This window comes from Pseudonaja textilis, chromosome 2 (genome assembly GCF_049901715.1).
Source record: "Pseudonaja textilis isolate UNSWEBS1 chromosome 2, rPseTex1.2, whole genome shotgun sequence".
Taxonomy (NCBI): Eukaryota; Metazoa; Chordata; class Lepidosauria; order Squamata; family Elapidae; genus Pseudonaja; species Pseudonaja textilis.
The window spans coordinates 80,117,643-80,138,835 of record NC_141991.1 but is presented as its reverse complement, the minus strand read 5'-3'; the positions used below and the strand labels follow the sequence as shown (position 1 = coordinate 80,138,835).

Sequence of the window (21,193 nt, the reverse complement as noted above, 5' to 3'; positions counted from 1 at the left end):
ACATCAGGCTGTCAAACTCACAGGCCGGATGCATCATGCATTGGCCATGCCCATGCCCAGTTTAGTGAAGGGGAAAAAGTCACGATACATCACGTAACGCTGCCATGATGTCATGAATTTGACACTCCTGGTTTACATTTTTTATCTTTAAATACAACTTCAGCACCATTTGTGTGCATAACAGAAACAATTTGGTATAGTGGTTAAACCAACAGGTTAGACACCGAGAGACTGGAGTTCTAGTCCAGTGCATGAAGCCAGTTGGGTGACATTGGGCCAGTCACTCTCTCTCAGCCCTTGTAGGGAAGCAATGGCAAACCACTTCTGAAATATTTACAAGGAAACAGCAGAGTCCACAGGAGTCAACACTGACTCAAAAGCAGACATGAGTGTTTTATGTTTGACTTATACAAAACATTTAGATTTTTATTTCAGGAAATTATGTAAATATTTTTATTCATGGCATAACATTTAGATTCTGACTTTCCTCCCTTTTTCATTCTGCAGCAGTTGGCTTTTACTGTAAGTATCCCAACATCCCATTGGGTATTTTTTAAAAAATGTGAATATTTTAATAGTAGCATTTATTTTTTGTTTGATTTTTTATTTATTAAAATTGTTTGTCACCCACCTCATCTCAAGTCTTCATTGATCACACTATTTCCGATAGTAGATTTCAGGGATGCTCCATGTATTTTTTTAAAGCTACCATGTCAGGAAAACAAACATTTAGACAAGCCTTCTAAATGTTTTTCTGTATGTAGGGAAATTGTTTTTATATGAATAGAGATTATGAATATGATTCTCTCTTATAAATCTGCAACTGGAATACAGTGAGAAAGATTTCATCCTTACATTTTCTCTGCATATCTGAATAAGATTCTAAGATAGAATTGTGCTTGGCTATTGTGTATCAGTCTGTAAAGGTTATTTTATAAATTCAGTCTTTTGCAGAAAGTTTGTATATTCATGTGTGTTCAGAGTAGAAACATTAGAAGAAAATAAATGTCAGTCCATTTAAATTATATGCCCTTGCCCTCTCTCTGTTGGCTTTTCCAAACCAGAAGGTATATCATGTAGAAAAGCTGTTTAACAAAGAATGAATTATCCATAAGGAAAAAGCAATCAATACACTATACTTGAAGTTTAGTAAGCTTTATTGATTTATGAGACACTTATTTCTTCTCATAATCCACGTCAGGTTAACAATTATAGTTCTTTCCCTGCTAATACTACAAAGCAAAGTATCAGATAAAAAGTAACCTAGCTGATAGCCATTAGGATGAGTCAAACATCCAAAATAGTTACAGGCTTTTAAAAGGCTTTTTAAAAGGGGTTTAGATCTCAGAGAAATGATGTACAGGGCAAGGTCCACTTTCTTTATCAAAGAACAAAATAATAAATACAAGTTTATGTAAAATATTTTATTGCAAGTCAGTTTTCTATAAAGATTAAAAAATAAATATGTATAATGAAAAATAGAAATAATATATTATCCATGGAAGTAAGTCAACATGTTAACTCTTCTGTTTTAATCTCAGATATTCCTGATCAGGTTATAAGAGTCTTCAAAGCTGATCAACAGAGTTGTTACATTATCATCAGCAAAGACACTACAGCAAAAGAAGTTGTAAGCCACGCGGTACATGAATTCAATTTGACAGGAACCCCAGAGACCTATTCTCTGTGTGAAGTTTCTGTGAGCACTGAAGGAGTCATCAAACAGAGAAGGCTTCCCGACCAGTTCTCAAAGTTAGCAGACCGAATTCAGCTCAATGGGAGGTAAATATTTCATTTTGCAGTTGAGATAGAGAAGAAAATACTAAAAAGAGTCAGCATTTCTTACCGTAAACAGATTTTATTGCCTTGATTTGATACATACCTGCCAGTTTATGTTAAGTAAACCAAAGTAAAAAATTAAGTGTTACATCAACAGGTATTTTATAATTAAAATATAGATAGCTCACAACATGAAGTATAAAAATCACAACAACAAAATAATAGCTGAGAAATACTGTATCAGAGATAAAATATTGACTTATCTAGCTCTAACCGTAAGATTGTACACTAATGCACTCCAAAAAGGAACATGGTTTCTGGGGAAATGAAAAATCTGCTTTAAAAGTGACTCCCAGAGAATAAATGTAGCCATGGGAAAATAGTGTGGACATTTAATGATGTTTTTGTGGAAGGTCAAGCATACTTTATACAAGTAATTTATATAAAAGCCTTGTGATTGGTAATGAAGAGTAATGGGCAAAAATACCCAATCTCTCCATTTGTATTAATGAACTTTTCTCCTATTCTTACCTTCATTCTACAAATCTGCATCTAACCACAGTAATTTTAAAAGGATATTGAGGGCAGCAGGGTGAAAAGGGAATATTTTGTCTTTGATAGAGGCAGTTTCTTCCGTGTTATTTAGTTTATTAAATTGGACTAGAATTCTGCAAAGTTATTAACTCATATATGCTTCTCACTGTATTTTTAGGTATTATTTGAAAAATAATATGGAAACGGAGACTCTCTGCTCAGATGAAGATGCTCAAGAACTGCTAAGAGAGAGCCAAATCTCACTTTTACAGCTGAGTACTATTGAAGTGGCTACTCAGCTTTCAATGAGAGACTTTGAATTGTTTCGAAACATTGAGCCTACCGAGTATATTGATGAATTATATAAGCTGGATTCTAAAACAGGAAATACTAACCTGAAACAATTTGAGGATGTTATTAATCAAGAAACGTTTTGGGTTGCTACAGAAATTCTCTCTGAAACAAATCAGCTGAAAAGGATGAAGATTGTAAAACATTTCATAAAAATTGCTCTCCATTGCAGAGAATGCAAGAATTTCAACTCTATGTTTGCTGTTATTAGGTTCGTTATTTTCTTTTAAAAAATAATAGAGTAGTAGGAAACTGAAGTAGAATATAAGTGGATTTGAAGATCATAGACTTTAATCCAACAAATTGAAAAGTTATTTGCAAATTTAAGCTGAACGTGATACCTAAATATGTATTTATGATTAGTGAAATTAATTAAATTTTTGATTTAGATTTTTTAAAAAATTAGTTGTGGATACTTAGATGTATGGAGTAGAAATCAATTTGAAAGTCTCTAACAGTTTTTGTTTGAGTTTTACTTCAGGAGGTTGGCTGATCTTGAAAATTAATGCCTTCCCGCAGCTCCTGTTGGCCTGATTGTGCTCCATAGTGCTCACACTCCTTAGTGTCCACCTATGGCACCTACTCATCCTGCTCTCTCCCCAATGTTCCTTGCATGAGATTCCCTTTTTCATGTTTAATGACCAGTATGGTCCTAGGGCAGGGGTCAGCAACCCATGGCTGTGGAGTTGCATATGGCTCTTTCATCCCTCTGCTGCAGCTCCCTGTTGCCAATCGGCTCCACAATTGATAGGGCTTTTGGTTAGGACAGGTAGAGAAAAAGGATGCCGTGCTTGGAGAAGACTCTGCGGGGGCAGGGGGACTGGACTTCCAGTTGGCTCCAGAATTGAACGGGGGGCTTCCAGTTAGGACCTTTGTGGCTCTTTTAAGTGTTTAGGGCTGCCAACCCCTGTCCTAGGGTTATGACAGCAACCGGGAATGGTGGGATTTCCATTGCTAAATGATGCAGTCATGTACTTTACAATTGCATCAATTAGCAATAGAAATTCCCAGTTGCCATGGCAATCAAGGACTTTCTGTAGATCTTGGGCTAGACCTGGAAACTGGGGGAGGGGCGGAGGGGAAATCCCACAACAACTTCCACATTGTTGCCAAGAAAATGGACATGTCCATCTAATCCTAAAAATTCGAGCTTGACTCAAAAGAATCTTTATATTCAAAAATATTAACAATCAGATCTACTATTTTTCATTTGGGTTGAAATTATTTATAGCTAAATATTGCCAGTGTTTAATATGATTAAGTGTTCCAGAGATTACAGCCACAGTTCTGTCACTATTTTTAATCATAAAGTAATACATTGTTAGTTTAGTGTAATGGTTAAGGCATCAGGCTAGAAATTGGGAGACTGTAAATTCTAGCTCTGTCTTAGGCACAAAGCCAGCTATGTGTCCTTGGTCAGTCATTTTCACCAATAAGAAGAAGGCAGTTGCCAAGAGTTCAAACTGACTCAAAGCCATAAAATAATAACAATAAATTGGCAAGTTTTTTTTATTATCTCAGTTAAGGCTATCCAGAGTTTTTACTTAATCCAGCATAACTATATTATTTATCACCTTCAGTGTAATATTAACCACAGTTTGAGGTGGAAATCTTATCTTCCACTACAGAGATGTAAGGAGAAAAGAGAATGGTTTTGTTACATCAGTCATTCCTGATTGCAAAATCACATCTAAGTAAGATGCTGATGTGCAAGAAATAATTTTCTCAAAGCTCAGAGCGATTTCTGTACAGTGTTTTGTAGGAAATTCTTTCTTCCCTAACATTTGCAGGTAGGAGTTGCTGGCTCTCCAACAGAAAGTAGTTACAGCACATATTAAAAGCTCTTGTTAAAATTTTGCTCTTTTAAAAGTATATGTTTTTGATAAAGTACATCAGTACAATGCTAACTATTAAATTATTTCTTGCAGTGGTCTTAATCTGGCACCAGTGGCTCGACTCAGAGGTACATGGGAAAAGTTACCAAGCAAATATGAAAAACACCTTAGAGATCTTCAGGATCTTTTTGATCCATCTAGGAACATGGCAAAGTATCGCAATATCCTTAGCAGTCAGAGTATGCAGCCTCCAATTATTCCATTATTTCCAGTGGTCAAGAAAGATATTACATTTCTACATGAAGGCAAGTCTGGACACACACATTAAAAATATAATGCATTCAGTTATTTTTATTTTAAAGTTTTGTGGCCCACTAAAATTGAATTTGACCTTTCCACTATGAATAGAGGCCTACTTTACTTATGGAATATATTATACTTAGTCTCATAATCAAGCAGTTGTTTTAGACTAGATTTGTCATTTTGGTACACCTATTGAGTCCTTCCCAATGCCTTGGGATGTTTTACTATTATTTATTAAACTTGTATTCTGCCTGGCTTCCAGATGTTATGAGGAATGAAGTATGTGTAATTAAAAAATGTTTCTTGGATTAGGATCTGTATTTAAGAATTGATTCTCAGACTGAAAAAGTTGAAAATTCTGGGAAAAATAAACATCCCTTTCCCAAACTACAAGTAGCAGTGAAAATTAAGATAACTCCCTTGCTATCAGTTCCTTTTATTGTTGAAAATTCAAAGGCAGTTCAGATCTATTGTTACATGTTCTTTTTGCTGACAACTGCTGATGTTAAAAAGAATGGGTGTGGATATTTTGGGAGATTGGCACCTCTCCCTTAAAGCTTCTTGTGACTTCTTGCTTGCGTTCAAGAATATTAACATGTAATAATAATGTGTTGTGATACATAAAAGAAGTAACTTGACAGCCTCAGAAGTATGTTCAAAAATCTTAAACATTTTCCCCACATATTTTAATTGTACAGGAAATGATTCAAAGGTGGATGGTTTGGTAAATTTTGAGAAACTGAGAATGATTGCAAAAGAAATACGCCAGGTGGTCAGAATGACTTCTGCTAATATGGATCCTGCTGTGATGTTCAGACAAAGGTATGGCATTGGAAATAGAAAAACGTGGAATGTAAATAATTGCATGTTTGTATTTCCATGTTTATCTTTCGTTTAATTTCATTGTTATGTAAATGTGAATGGAAAGCAAACATGTTCTGTTAATTTTCAATACTTCCATTGAGGTCTGAAATGCTTATATAGCTAGTAAATCTTTTTTATGTTTGATATATTGCAGTGGATAATATTTTAGATTAGGAGTCTATCTTGCACAAACTAGAACATAACTTAGCATGTCTAAATTAAATCATTTTTAAATTGATAAATTTGTAACTCAATATATTTTAAAAATAGTACTGTTGGGTTTAAAATTGCGTTAAACAGAAAGTGTTCATTACCTTTGAACCTCCATATGAAAATAGATGAAAAAGGGACTATTTCTAGAAAACTATACCCATATTTAGCTGGAAGCTCCTCTGCCTGTTGTCCTGTTCCTCAAACATGGTCCTTGAAGCCCAGATCTTTTGTTTTTTTTGTGTGTTCTGTGTTCACCATGTATTCTAACAAGTTTTGTCTCCATTGTATTCCATTGTAAAAAATGGTTTTACTTGTTTGAAAAGTGTTTTTACGTGATCAAAATTTTCATTTATTTTTCCTGTCTACATCTTTTTCCTTTCTGACTCTCAACTGTGATTTTCCCCCCTTTGCTTTCTTTTTTTAAATACATGCTTCATTGTATATGGCTCTTGGTTACAGGAAGAAGAGGTGGAGGAGTTTGGGGTAAGTGCAGAGATTAATGCAACTAAGACTTAAAGCAAAATTATGCAACTTTTAACATTCTGCATCATCATTAATGCATGCACTTCAACAACAGCATGCATTTTATTAACCCTGCAATACGTTGTTCTAACTATTTCCAAATTTAAGATAACACAGGTTTATGATGACGATTGGAACCCACACATTAATAAAATCAAAATTAAAATAAATAAAATCATTATGATTTGCATATGAAGTCCTTGAAATTTATCCAATTTAGGCGCAGATAAAATGTTTTTATTGACGGTTGATTTATTCTAAGTGTTGGTTGAAGATTTAAAAAAATACAGACCACACATTTACAACTATCTGTTAATGGATATCTAACACATACACACATGCCAGAACTTTAGAGAAATTAAATAGCTTATAATTTCTTTGAAAAGTAAGCCTGCTTATTGCTTAGGAGTGGGGAAAAAAAATGACGAAATGAGAAGTGCCAAGAATGGCCTGTATTGAAGTTGAGAAATGCCCAATTCCCACAGATTAAGACAAGTATCTTCAGAAGCCATGTATGGCTCTGGGTTCATCTGTATTAGAAGCTTCTGTGGAAGTTTAGCTACAGCTTAACCATGACCATTATGGAAGCAATCCTGCTAAAACAAAGGGATTCCAATAAGACACAATAAATTTATTTCCGAACGTATTTGCACTTGGCATATCTGAAATGCTATATTCGTGTACATAAAATTTGGCATTATTTATGAAATTCAGCTGTGTTACTTTCATGGAAACAAAATCAGCTCCAATTTATTATACATGTGAATTTAGGGACTATGATTCATTTTCTTTCCATCTTTGTATAAGTGTCAAAAATATGATGTACTCCACATCTTGAAATCATATTTAATGATGCAGTGACCAGACCAATTTATGCAGTCTTTTTGCTATTCCGACACAATAGTATATAATGAGTACTGTACAAAGACCATCTGGGTGTATATCAAAGATTCATGAGTAATAGCCAGTTTGGTCTAATGCTTAAGATAACAAGCTTGAAACCAGGAGACTGTGAGTTGTAGTTCTGCCTTAGTTTTGCAAGCCAGGTGGATGACTCTGAGCCGGTCACTCTCACTCATCCCATCCCCTCTCACAATGTTGTGAGGAAAATAGGAGGATGAAAGTATGTTGCATTATGTTTGCCATCTTGAGTTATTTGTAAAAATAATAAAGGCGGGATACAAACATATAAATAATAAGAAATAAAATATAACATAGTGACAACTTCCTTCAGATTATTTGTATTTTAAACTTGAAACTTTGTATTCCTACAGGGACAGGTGAAGGTGTTGCAAAGAATGAATAGTTATTTATTCTTGATTGCTTATAGAGTAGAAAAACAAGGGACAAAATCCCTTTTCCTTCCAACAAGTATAAATGGTTACTTTGTAAAAATCAAAGAACATGAGCTTAATAATATTGTTTTAAGAAAAATATGCATGCCAACTTTCAGTTGACGAGCTGTTAAAATGTATCACATATCATTCAGGTAAATTGGTTTATAATCTTGAATGTCATTTTTTTAGTTGTTTCGCCTTTTCAGCTTGTGGTTTGTGAAATTTCTTATGAAAAATGTGTGCAACGTTCTAATCCTGTTGCTTTTTCTAATGTTAATAAATTAGCAATCAGATTCATAATGTTTAAGTTTTGCATTTATTTAACCCATTTCTCCATTATGTGTATTAACTTAACTTTGTATGGCTTGTTAATTCAATATCCCTTTTTCCTTCCCATAGTTCAGATCCATATAGCTTTTACCTTTACAAAATCTTCTAACATTTGTTGTTCAGCACAAGTATTTTAAAGGATATGCCATTGAAATACTGCTGTGCTGGAATAAATGCTTCCAAAGTTTGAAAACCTTTTTCATGCAGATAAGATATTTTGGTTGATGAATTTACACTCTGTTTGTATTTAATATTATGTTTTTAACTTTGAATTGTATAAGCATATCAGAAAGTAATAAGTGACTATCTTCCAAAGAAGATTTTGAAGCACATGTTGTACATAGCATCAACTTGAAATAATTGTAGCCTTGAAATTAGTTCTTATTTTTTCATTTTCAGAAATATTAAAAGAGAAATCATAAGGAGTCTGAGTACATCTGAAACTCTAATAGCCTTTATCAAAATGAACAAGAAATCTTTCTTATAAAACTCACATTTTAGAATCTGATATTTGCTCCTCTCCTTTTTTCAGCTTTCCCAGCCTTACAGTCTAGAATTCAATCATTATTTAGTTTTACTTCTCTCCTTCTACTGCATTGTATGACAGAGGTTCTAAATAATTCTTCATTCCTATATCGTAATTTAGAGATCTTCGACAGCTTACCAGAACACCCATTATTGATTCTTTTTCTTTTGCCTTTAAAAAAAGGAAGAAAAACTTCAGATTCATCACTTTTATTGTGAAATGTTTATATCTATGCCCTCTTTAAAATGTATGTTTGTAGTTTTTAATTACTATTTATTTGCCATCTTCGAATAGATGGCTTTATTTAATGCTAAACATGTTTTTTTTCCAAACTCTTGCTAGAAAAATATAAAGAACATTCAATACTAATAGAAGAAAATATTAAACATTAAATATTTGCCATAAAATAGCCCTGTTGCCCTCTGCAAGAACTAGCAATGCCCTTTGCTGAATTTCAGGTTCTTGTTGAAGATGATTTATGTCGTATAGTTGATTTTTAAAGGATGTAGGGGTTGCTGGTAGAGAATCAGTGTTACTGCAGCTCATGCCAAATATTACTAAGTTATTTAATATTAGTCATATTGTTTAAACTGAGCAAAGTGAAACCTCAGTTGTACTTTATAATTGAAAATGTGGAGGATTGTGAATTGTGAAAGTACAGGGCTTGAAAAGTAATACAGCTTGTTTATATTCACAGCTGTCCATATTATATTTTAGATACAATAAGAATAAGTAAAATTGTTCATATCAAAACATCTCTGATCTACAAGCACAAATCATAATCCATTCACGTAGCTGAGGGGCATTGTATTTACTTTCTCCCCAGCAGTTTCCCCCATTGAACTTCAACACAAAGTCTTTAGTTCCAAGCTTGACAACTGGCATAAAATAACAAAGAAGATTGTCCAGTAGTACACATAGGTCTTTCATACATAAATCTGTTCATCCAGGAAATACGTTTGCTCCCTTTGAGAAATAGAATAGTAAATTATAACAAGTCTCAGGAAACTGTCAAATTAATCTTTCTTGACAACGATACCATTCAGTTTGTTCATGAAGATGTTAAAAATACTGAACCAATGTTCTGTTATGCAGAATATTGTTACAAGCAACTGAATATAATATGAAGAAGTTTTTCCTTATTTTTGAAATGATGATATTTATAGTATATTGTCCTTTCAATTTTTCAAGCTCAGAAACAGAATGGAAAGAAAATATAGTTAATAATCATTTTGCACTTACTTCAGACTGCTGGGACAAATTATTTTTAGTATCACTGAATTTAGAAAAATGCATCTTCCATTACAAACTTAACTCCATATTTAGGTTTTCAGTTGAAGGGACCCTGGCTTCATTCACTAGAAGGAACCTATGTAGTATTTTGCCCAGTTTTTGTTTATTGCATTCTTTATTTAATATTTTTTTCTGGATTCTGTTACCGGTTTTGCAAGTTACTTTGGAACAAATGTGTTAACATTCCATCTCTTTTTAACTTGACATCAGCATGCGCTTTTAATAGAAGAACGTTTTGCCTCAGTGTTTTCTGCTTTGATTCCTCATAATCAAAGCAAAGTTAAAACATAATGGCTGTCTTATTTTTCAGGTCACTGAGTCAGGGTAGCACAAATTCAAACATGTTGGATGTTCAAGGAGGGGCTCACAAGAAACGTGCTCGACGCAGCTCTCTTTTAAATGCAAAAAAGTTGTATGAAGATGCTCAGATGGCCAGGAAAGTCAAACAGTACCTATCCAACTTAAACGTGGAAACAGATGAAGAAAAGATCCAGATAATGTCACTTCAGTGTGAGCCTACATACAGCACTTGTAAGTTAAAAAAAAAAAAGTTTGGAAGAAAGCGATGTTTTCACTAAATAAATATGTGAATCATTTAAAACAGAATGTTATTCAGAATTTTCTGAAAAGATCTGATCTGTATTGTAATTATTTGATTTTTGATTGAGTTTGCATAAAATTGAAAAGGTTGTTTTCAATCTTCATGTTTGCCAAAATTCTCTTAGTACATTGGACTGTTGCCAAGTTAGCACTTTGCAGAATTAAGGAATAATAAAAGTAACATAGTATGAATGCCAAGAAAAAGAAAGGATGAAATATCATCACAAAAGAACATTAATTATACGTTTATAACACAAAATGGGAAAAATTAGATGTCTTATTGTCATAGGTTTAATATGTAAATAGTATTACAATTAGATATTTAGAATGCTTTCATGTATATTACAGTAATAATAAAGCTTACACATATTTTGGTAATTTATTCCAAAATGTAGTTTTCGGTTCCTATATATAAGGAATAGCAGAAATGCAAAAATGCTGTTTGAATGCATAATTGATAGTTTTAGAAATTACTTAGTTTTATACAAGTCACAGACCATCAAGCATTATGTAGTTAAGTTATTAGCCATTTTCTTGAAAATGGACTTTGCTTGATGCTCTGCTATTTGTATAAAGTTCAGTAAAGGGTGAATATATTGTATATTTCATTGTAGTTATCCATGTATGTTCCATATTTATTAGCAACATCTTCATAATTTGCAGTAACATCAGGTATTCAATTCACTAAGTACTTAGGGCTATACTTTTATTTTTCTAATGTTAAAACCTTAGTCTCTTAGAAATAAAAAGGACATGAGGAATCTATTGTTCCTGGTAGCATAGCAACAAATGTAGAATTCAATATGTGTTCATGCTTGTGTAAAACAGTAATGAAAAATGAAATACAATAACTTGTTGTGGGTTGAGTATGCCACCTAGTGGAAATATGGATACACCTTTTGAGGAATAAGTATGTCCCTTAGTTTTGCATTCAGATCAGGAAACTGGATTTAGATTTAGTTATAGGAGGTGGACCTATAGCCATCAGTAGGACTCCATTTAATCATAGTTGTGTTATATTCTCCTGATTTTGTGGGCACAACTTGTATTATTGGCTTCAGAGGTACTACACTCAACATGGCGTTTACTATTTCAATAGGCATCCCATTTAATGTTTTAATAGTGATGCTTGGGTATTATTCCTTTTCTTTCCAATGTCAGTGACCAAAAATTTAAGTGAAAGACGAGGTACAAAAGCATCAGAGATGTCTCCAATGCCACTGAGGTCTGTTGGCCAAACCACAAAAGCCCACTTACATCAGCAAAACAGAATGAGTCAAGTTCTTCAAGTTCCAGCAGTTAATCTGTACCCCATTCGGAAAAAAGGGCCAACAAAAGACCACGTTGCTTTTAGTGAGTATTTTTTCTACTCTATTCTCTTTGGTGGCTCATACACGCAATAAAATATATTTTTATTTTATTTATATATAAAAACCTAATATCAAAACAGCATAAAAAAAAGAAAGTTTTTCTGAAACTGATCAAAGTTGAATCTAAACTTGCAGTTTGTTAACAGTCTGTTTACAGATGATGATGTCCAGGAATAACCATCAAATCACCTTGAATATCTATGGAGACCCTCAGTTATCTAGGTCATGGTTGTTCCAAAGGTTTTTTTCCCAAAAGACAACTGTACCTTGTTCTTCCTTAAATACATTTAAATGAGAAGCAAAAGGTATTCATGGAAAAAGCAAAGTCCAGTTGTCTTTTGAAAAAATACCGATGGAAAAATCACCTTGAGTTCTCCTTGATGGAGATTTCATCTTGTCCTAAAATCAGTCATTTATCTGAGCAAAACTGTTTCTGAGCACATACATTTGTCTTTGTTTCATTACGATAAATTTAGGCAAATAGCTAATATATATGATCAATAATCCCAGAAATTCAAATCATCTTCAAGCCTTTGTTTAATATTTTTTGACAGATTGTATCCTGAAACAATTCTGAAAACATTTCCTTTTTCAAAATTGGATAAATGTAATTTGGATTTTTCTTCCTGTCCTACAAGCACTGTCCCTTTTCATGTTTTGACTGGAAGTGGAAAATAGAAAACCATTCCCAGTTACATATACATTTTCATTTGCAATTAAAATTATAGTGGGAGTTATTTGAGAGGAATATGGGAAGTATATTTTAAAACTGTGCTTTTGAAGTCCTGGGATAGTGCTGGGATTGAAAGTAGAGGTATTATATACAGAGAGAAGAGAAAGTAGTACAGTAGTAAACTCCCCCCAAATGCAAATTTAATAAAAGTGCGGCTGGTATTCTCTCATTCTGTAGACTGCCTGTCAAATGGCAAATGCCATTCAGAACTGGACTCCTTTCTAAGCCAACTTTAGGTATTTTGGACGGACAAATGTATCTATGTATCTAATATTGTTATTGTTGTTATTTACATTGATAGCTACTTATAAGTCAATATCAAGCAACTCTGCTGGCCAGGTGTTTGAAATGTGATCTCATCAAGAACTACCTGGTTTAAACTATTTAGTTTAAGAAAAGGGAAGTGACATGAAATAGGAAGAAGGATGGAGGAATGACTGATGTGAAGTAGCTGTATTTGGACAGAATTTGAATTTCATAAGGGCAGATTAAACTGCAACCAGCTGTCTTACATAGCATGGTAAAAGATGTTCAGAGTAAAGAATATCACAAGATAATTTAGTTTAATTCTGTTAACTCTAGGGTGAAGTGTTTTGCTCTACTCTTTTTTTTTTTTGTAGAGTTAGTTCAGAGAGCTGCATCTTTACCATATTGACGTCAGGATTTCTGTTTGGTCAAAAATATATATTTGTTTCTTCAGTATTATTTTAAAAAGGCCAAATTAAGTAGAACTCTTTAAATTATAACTCATATAATAGGTTCTTAGTACTAAAATGAATATGATTAATTTATCTTGTGTGTTTTGCAATTTTGTAAATATATATAAACATCATATTTTCTTGCTTTTCCCTCCACAAAATTATGTCTTGATCAGATTTACTTGATGAAAGAGTTCAAAAATCATTGAGAGTATTCCGGGGAAACAAAATGAAACAAAACAATCATTTGTAGGAATATTCCAGGCTGAATTATAAATGTAAACATTTCTTCCATAGGTGCAGGTTCACCTCAAAAGTCACTTAGTTTATCTGAAGAACCAAGCAGTAAAAAGCACACAGAAGATGACATGTCTGTGGTATCATCGTTGCATTCCAGCCCTCCTGCTTCCCCTCAGGAATCTCTACGCAAAGGTAAGAGCGTCTTGAGACTGCATTATAGTCGATCTGACTTTAGTACACTCAGGATATTTTAGGCATTTATATTGGGCCATATTTTAACTGGAGAACAAGATATACTTAATAAATTTATGGAAAGCTTATTATGTATAATATCTAAATGTGTTTAAAGTATTTTAAAATGGTGTCCAAGATATTTTATGATTGGGCTTGGAACTTAATGCCTTGGATACTTTCCTAATTACAGATACATTTGCTGTTGATTGCAATATCCTTCCAAATCTGCTGTGTTCTTCTGTGTGCTTTAAAAATTAACACATTTAATAAAAGCCAGAAAACCTTGTGCACATTTTTTGTTTGAATGGTTAGTTGGCAAGTTGCATTTCATTGGAACTCCCCAAACTTTACTTCTGCTAGAATTCGTCTCTGTAAACATGTGTTTTAGTTTACTTTCTTATGCTTCTAAGGTTGCTATTTTACATTTGTTGACTGATTATTATTTTTTGCTTGTCAGGATTTTCTCCTTTAAGAATAGACTTTGTTTGGCAAAAGTAGCCCCATGCACTGATTAGCATCTCATTACAGAACTAAAATTAGATTATCTGTCCTTTTAAGTAATGAAACATTCACAGTTTTGTCACTATCTGTTTAACTTCAGAGCTTCGTGTATCTTTCTGTACTTTATCCAAATGTAACATTATGTATATTGAAGAAAAGCAGTTTATGTGATTTGTTTTATATGTTCTTTTCTTTATAGTTAATAACTCACAGAGGTCTGAAAACTGCCAGCTTAATCTGTCTGGTTCCTCTTCCTCTCTTGCAAGTGAAACAAGCAACAAGAACAGTGGACATCGCAGCTATGGCATAGGTGGGGCTTATTTGCAAAAGAAAATCCAGCAGATGACTAGCAAGACAGCAGAAAGATCAGTCAGTATCGAAAAGCAGGAAAGTGAGGAGGATAGAGGCAAGCCTGAGCCTTTGTACAAAGCCAGGAAAAGAATGGGGTCCCCCTTTGGAAGATTCAGGGAAAGAAGTATCTCCAGGGAAAGATCAGCATTCACCTTTCGTATGGAGCCAGCATGCACACGAGAGAGGGATAGAAGCGAGAAGCAAAAGGACAGGCCCAGTATCGAGGGACATACAGCCAGCAACCATGGAAACAGTAGCTCATTGATGTGGTTGTGTCCACAGTTCAGACCGAAAAGAAGGAAGACAATATGACATGTCATTTCATTCAGCTCATGGCATTGCTATGTACTAGTTTTCATAGATGTTAAATATTTTCTGTTTATTGTTCTCATTCCCCGCCACCCCCAGAGATGGAAATAGCCAGATGATAAAATATATTTTTCTATATCTTGTTCACTTTGAATATTCGTATGAATCTATTAGTAGAAGTCGGGGGCATTTGCCTCTCTTTAGGTGATTTAGAAAAAAACATGCCACAAATTCTGATAGTGATCCTGATGATTCTGATGTGATCACTGATTGTTCCAGCTATCTTTTAGGAAACCAAGCTTAGCCCTTCTTAAGTATCAGGTTATGACTTTCTTTCTGTGGAATTTGGTTAACTGTGTGTAGCAGGCAAAAAGCCAGTAAATAAATGATTAATAGGCTACATAACATTCTGGTTTAAATATGTATTTACTATCATTCTTTCTAGCCCTTAGTCAATCATATGGAACCATATGGAGTTCATTCACTTGTGCTAATAATGGTGTGGCTGCTTTGTCACATAGCTGGTTACTTTCATGAAGCAGGTTTTATTGGTAAAGACAATTCATGCAGAATGCAGTTATATTAGTAAAATAAATAAAACAGTTGCAGAAAAAGCCTGCTATGCTGCTTGAAATATTTAAGGCTATAAGCATAAAATTTAAGTGGAGAATTCAAGCATTTCTGTTGGCTTGTGTCTATATTTACTTGGAAAGAAGTCCAAAGGAAGCCCAAGGAATTTTCAAATAACATAAGCATGGGTTGGTCACTTTTCATATTTTATTTACAAACCCAGTTCGTTACAATATACAGATTGTGCTTTGCAGTTTACTATCTAAGAGGAAAATTTTTCAGTTGTGTATTTTAAAAAACTTTGTAAACTATAATTGCTATCATAACATCAGTATGGTATGCTAAACATATATACAGTTATTTCTTTATCTGAAGTGTATGTCTTTGAAATAACGTGTAATTTATAGAGCATAATTTATACAGTTGTAGATTATTTACTTTTAAATAATATTTTTTGCATAACTTATGTAATCAGATCATTTAATTTCACATTCTAGATATGATTTTAATGGATACATACAAATATTAGTTATATCAATATTAAATTGTATATCACCATAACAGCCAAATAACTACCATAAACGTATCTATTTCCTTTTAAGTAATGTTACCCTCACTTGAATAGCTCAGTCATGATTAATCAATGTTTTACTTCCCTTTCATAAAAATTTTTAAAATAGGAAGATTTTTATATTTGGCTGTAATAAATTAATATATTTTTTAATTTGAGATTACCAGATCATTGTATAGAGGTATTAAGCCCTTTAGAAACAGCAGATGAAATATTATAAAAATGGTCATTGCCATGGTAGTGGCAGCATATAGTTGAGCTTGGTTGATTGATCTCAACCATTGAAAAGAGTGGGCCCTGCTTAATAGTTGGACCCGGGAATTGAAAATTCAGCCAAAAGAATATCGAAATAAATGAACTCTTACGATACTGCCAAGAAAACTCTATGAATTTAACCATAAGGAGTTGAGATTGACTCGAGAACTTCTTTATTTTTTAATGGGGGAACAAATCTCATCTGTGAACCTCAGAAGCACAGTATATTAGGGAGGAATGTATTTTAGTGATTGCTTCACTTAATCTACAAACTCATTATCTACCCCAAATTTAAAAAGAAACTTGTGAATAAAAATATTTGGCAGCCTACCCTTCCCCATTGCTTTATCACAACCATTGGTTAGGTTGATGGGAGTTCTGTGAGCAATATACCTAAAGGATAGTTGGGTTGGAGAAGGTTATTAAAAGACATAAAGGAGAAATAATGTATATATTTTGGGGGATGTTTTCTGCAATCATCAAGCCCATAAAATATTTTTAAAACATAGTACTGTTCAGTAGGAGAAACACTGTGAGACATGTTGTGTTTGTTTTCCTTTGCATAGCATAGTTTTGCTAAATAGCTGGTGTTTTCTAATTCTAAACTGGGAATAGCAATATTTAATAGGATATATAGCACCTATATGCATTTGCATACATAAGCAAAGAAGACACAGACTTACTGTGAGAAACGTGACGTGTCCTTAGGTATTAGGGTATCTTAACTTCATATTCTAGGTTGTTTCTCAGTAAACAGAATCACTGAAGAGGAAATATTGTGAGAGAGAAGAGAGCGAGTGAGAGAGTAATAAGGAATATATTATTAGGTGTTCTGACCCCCTGAATGGATGTTGAGGCCTTGCTTGAATGTGGTAAATAATAGTTTGGAATGGCAACATTTCCTGTTGCTTATCAGGAGGTAGGCACAAAAGTTCCAGGCAGATCTGGAGAGATTAGTAGTTTTAGTTGAACAACAGAAGGGGAAAACTGAATTAAATAATCCTTCTGAACTTATTTATTTAATTTTTGTGCTTCCCATCTCACTGTCAGGCGACTCTTGTTGCGTTTGTCCTTTTTAATGTAAAAAAGAAAAGACATTCAAAACTCCGTATTATGCTTATATTTGACCCTCATATTCTACACCTGTTACAGGGTCTGTTACAGTATATCAGCTAAAGCCAAAACTATAAATGTGTTATTATGTAATATGAAATTTCCCTTAAATTCTGAATCAGCTTTCAGCTGCAATCTCAAATAAGAGATTAACTGCCTGAGACTCAGTTTAAGTAATTGAAAAATGGAATACAAATGTTGAAACCCGTATGTTCTGATCTTTTTAAAGTTAAGATCTAGAACAGAACATACAAGTTTTAACATATATAATCCAAAAGATTAAAAAGATTGAAACTTAATGTAGCTTAAATTTGTAGGAATCCCGCACAGTGACATACTGTGAGTGAGCTCTAAGGTTGATATCTAATGATAATTGATACTCACATCAATAGAAGAGATTATTCTTTTCCTGTACTGGCAGGTAAAGGGACATCTTCGGTAATGCATGTATCATTCACAAAAAAATAACTCTATATGCCAGGACAGGTATTCCCAGAGGAATACTAGAAACAGACAGAGGTAGCTTATATTTCACTCTCCATTTATTTTTAATTAAATTTACTGAAAAAGTAGACTTTCAGATGAACTATAGTCATTGTGTTTAATTTTTCCTTATTGCATATATATTATATTCCTTTCTTGTCCCTTATAATTCTCAGTTCAGAGAATTAGTTCAGTTTGTTTACCTCCTTAAACAAAGATTTCCCACACCTAGGCAGGTTACGGATAACTGAAATGCTAGAGAAGCAGCAGAGCCAAAAATGTTTCTTCTTTCTGGTTGCCCCATACTTATATTACTTTGAAGATTCCCCAGCAACATGTTAAATTAAATTCATTTTAAACAATGAAAATGATGGATTAAACTGTTTATGACCTTTTTTTCTGTTATCTAAAATCCAAAAATAATTTGTAATGCTTTGAAGATTTAGTTCTGGTCTTCACAAACAATGGAAAAAGATAAAGCGTTTCCCCATTTTCAAATGCAGCTTATAGGTAAAATATTTGTATAGTTCCAACCAATAACCAGGTCAAATGATTCTCTCTTTCTACTTTCAGTATGTTTAAGGTGTACACACATTATTTTACAGTGTATTTTATGTATAGAATACCATACAATGTAGTAGGTAAAGCAGGTAAAGCGAAGCTTTTAGAATTCTCTCCAGCTCCTCAAGTAGCAGTTTTCTCTCAAATCATTTGACCAGGAAGAAGATTGCTTTGAATATAGGACATATCATCATACTAACAATTGCTTTTCTTATCAGAGGACCCCAAAAGGATGCACGTTTTTATTTCTCTCTAGACTCTGCTGGATCCAGGCCATTTTTTAACTTACTTTTTTCAGCTTCTTCACCACATTTCTTCATTTTAGAAACCTAAGGTTGGGTTAAAGAGTATGACTTTAGAAAAAATAATGGTTAGATAATAAGAAACCATTGTATATTATAAATCACCCAAAGACCTACTAGAAGATCTCAGTCTATTCTAATAAAGCCACAGTTAACTAACCATCTCCATAGCAGAAAAAGAGATAGTTTCAGACAATTCATCACAATTAAAACATTAGACCAATAATCCCATCATATGCTAAATGAAAAACAAAGTTAAAATTCTATATAATTAGATATTTTGTTAAATATCTGGTCTTTCAGGAAACAAAGGCAATCCTGTAGCACTTTTACCAAGTTTGCCAATACAGTGAAACAAAACTTCAGAATTCAGGCTGTACTTGCATAGCTAAACCAATATGTTGATCAAATAGAAGCAATGCAGGAGGCATAGCGTATAACTGCGCAAACAGAACAGCTTCTTTGGGAGAGAGCATTTAACCTGAAGAAAAAGCATATACACTCGATTCTATTGTGTCTGTAGTTGGCTCATTGCTTTTGATTGCAGTATCTTTTTATTTGATCAGCTGGAAGGCAAGGTTCCTCGGGGTTTGTCTAGCTTTTGAAGAAGTCGTACTTGCTGCGCTTGAAAGTTGGTTGGTTTAGCACATAACAGCATCTCTGAAACAGATCGGTGAAAGAAGTTACCCAGTTTTTGTCCCTTGACATTAAAATTAATTCATAAAGAAATTAATTCCCTTCTGTTGCGTTTTATTGTTTTCCATTGAGCAAAAGGAACTCGCATAAAACAAATGACGAAAAGTCTTGTAAGAAAAGAGGTAAAATGCCGAAAAGCCATTTCTCAAATAAATGGCGGTGTGCTTACATTTTCTCTCAATGCTGTCTTCTGTCATGTTTAGGCTATGCCCTGATCCCGTCTGCCAAATCTGAGAATTTTTCCGATTCCAGCCACAGTGAGATCTCCTCACGATCCAGCATTGTCAGCAACTGTTCTGCTGACTCCATGTCTGCAGCCCTTCAAGATGAGAGGTGTCTGCCTCAGACGATGGTGATGGATGCAGTTGGGGCAGGGGAAAGGAGAGAGCCCTTTCAGCCACCACTTGAATACAACCAGTCTTGCCCTGGGTAAGAATCATTTCTTCCTCCAGGATGGTTATTGATAGCCTGTCTTTTAGGACTTAAAAAAAGCAGCTCATAAACCATTCAAACAATTATACATTGAAAATCCCATAGCAGGTTTAAGATAAATTAACAAATCTCTAGGGTCTTTCCCATGGCCCTTGGTTTAATGGCCCTGTGGGAGGATAAGAAAAGGGCCAGCTGAATCAGCTTCTGGGTTGGTCTATGCCTGTTTCTTCCCTGCCTCCTTCCCACTTTAAGAGACCCTTTGCACAGGGCAGGTGGTGATAATTGACTGGTGTGCTAAAACATCGAGATGTTGCATTCAAGTCATTTGCTGCTTGTGGTGTCACCACACTCAGGGGGATTATTAGCCTGCTGAAAAGCCATTTAGCACTTCACAGAAGGGCAAACCGTAGCTTCTGTTGAAAGAAACCCAGCTTTAGAATTGTCCCCTATTGGAAAAGTTTCCATTGGTGTGATAATGTAAGTGGGAGAAAATGCATGGAAGTGAGATTTAAATAATTTCCCTCTGGTATAGCATGCTTCAAACATATTAAAAAGACAAAAGAGGTGTAGGTTTTTTTTTGTTTAAACTACAACATGATACAGTGGTTGGCGACAGTTGTTTCATAGAGCTGCCATGCAAGGAGGAGATGCATTTCCAGGCATGTGCCCATTATATGTAGTCACCCTTCTGACTATTTCTGTTACAACTGCTGTCAGCAGAAGGCTGAAGAATGGCTGTTGTTTTAAAAGCTTAAAAAAGTATTTTTGGTGGCCCTGGTCTCTCAACAAAATCCTAGGCACATTCACATAATATTCTTTGAAACACAGTACAGTGCTGGGTTTTTAATTTCTGCTGATTATTCCCTGCCTTTGGCAAAGAACATTTTTTACTTTTTATTTAACAAATTTACATACCACCCATTTCGCTGTCTAAGTGACTGAGCAGTTTATAAGTGAAAAACAAACATATTCCTTACCAAAGGATTTTACAAAACAAAGATTCCAATATTTAATCCCCCAATGGAATGTTTAAGAATCGTTTGCTTCTAAGATGTCTTTTAAATACAAAGATGAGTTTATAAATATGTATGAAATTTCTGTTATTTACAAACAGGAACATATGAATATTACTGGTCAGTTCTCACTGGAAAAAGATAAACAAAGATAAACTATATTTGTTGACTTTTGAAAAACTTGGCAGAAATGGGCAATTATTTTATTCAGAAGAAAAACTGTGCAAACAATAATTAAGACTATTGCCACATTCAGTTAATATTTTTAAAATGT

The 21,193-nt window shown here is 33.9% G+C and overlaps 1 protein-coding gene across 16 annotated transcripts in view; it reads left to right on the top strand.

Moving 5' to 3' along the window:
- RAPGEF6 (Rap guanine nucleotide exchange factor 6) overlaps positions 1-21,193 on the top strand; it is a 145,732-nt gene that overhangs the window by 111,560 nt on the left and 12,979 nt on the right. For 9 of the 16 annotated variants that reach the window (XM_087924412.1, XM_026696460.2, XM_087924407.1 and 6 more), the window contains 11 exons: positions 508-522; positions 1,542-1,782; positions 2,492-2,875; positions 4,593-4,804; positions 5,501-5,624; positions 6,339-6,362; positions 10,198-10,418; positions 11,649-11,840; positions 13,586-13,720; positions 14,463-14,573; positions 19,678-19,903. In XM_087924412.1, coding sequence (XP_087780538.1) covers positions 508-522; positions 1,542-1,782; positions 2,492-2,875; positions 4,593-4,804; positions 5,501-5,624; positions 6,339-6,362; positions 10,198-10,418; positions 11,649-11,840; positions 13,586-13,720; positions 14,463-14,573; positions 19,678-19,903 — 1,885 coding nt within the window. The remainder of the gene's footprint in view (positions 1-507; positions 523-1,541; positions 1,783-2,491; positions 2,876-4,592; positions 4,805-5,500; positions 5,625-6,338; positions 6,363-10,197; positions 10,419-11,648; positions 11,841-13,585; positions 13,721-14,462; positions 14,574-19,677; positions 19,904-21,193) is intronic. The other 7 variants (XM_087924409.1, XM_026696462.2, XM_087924404.1 and 4 more) reach the window with 3 other exon arrangements.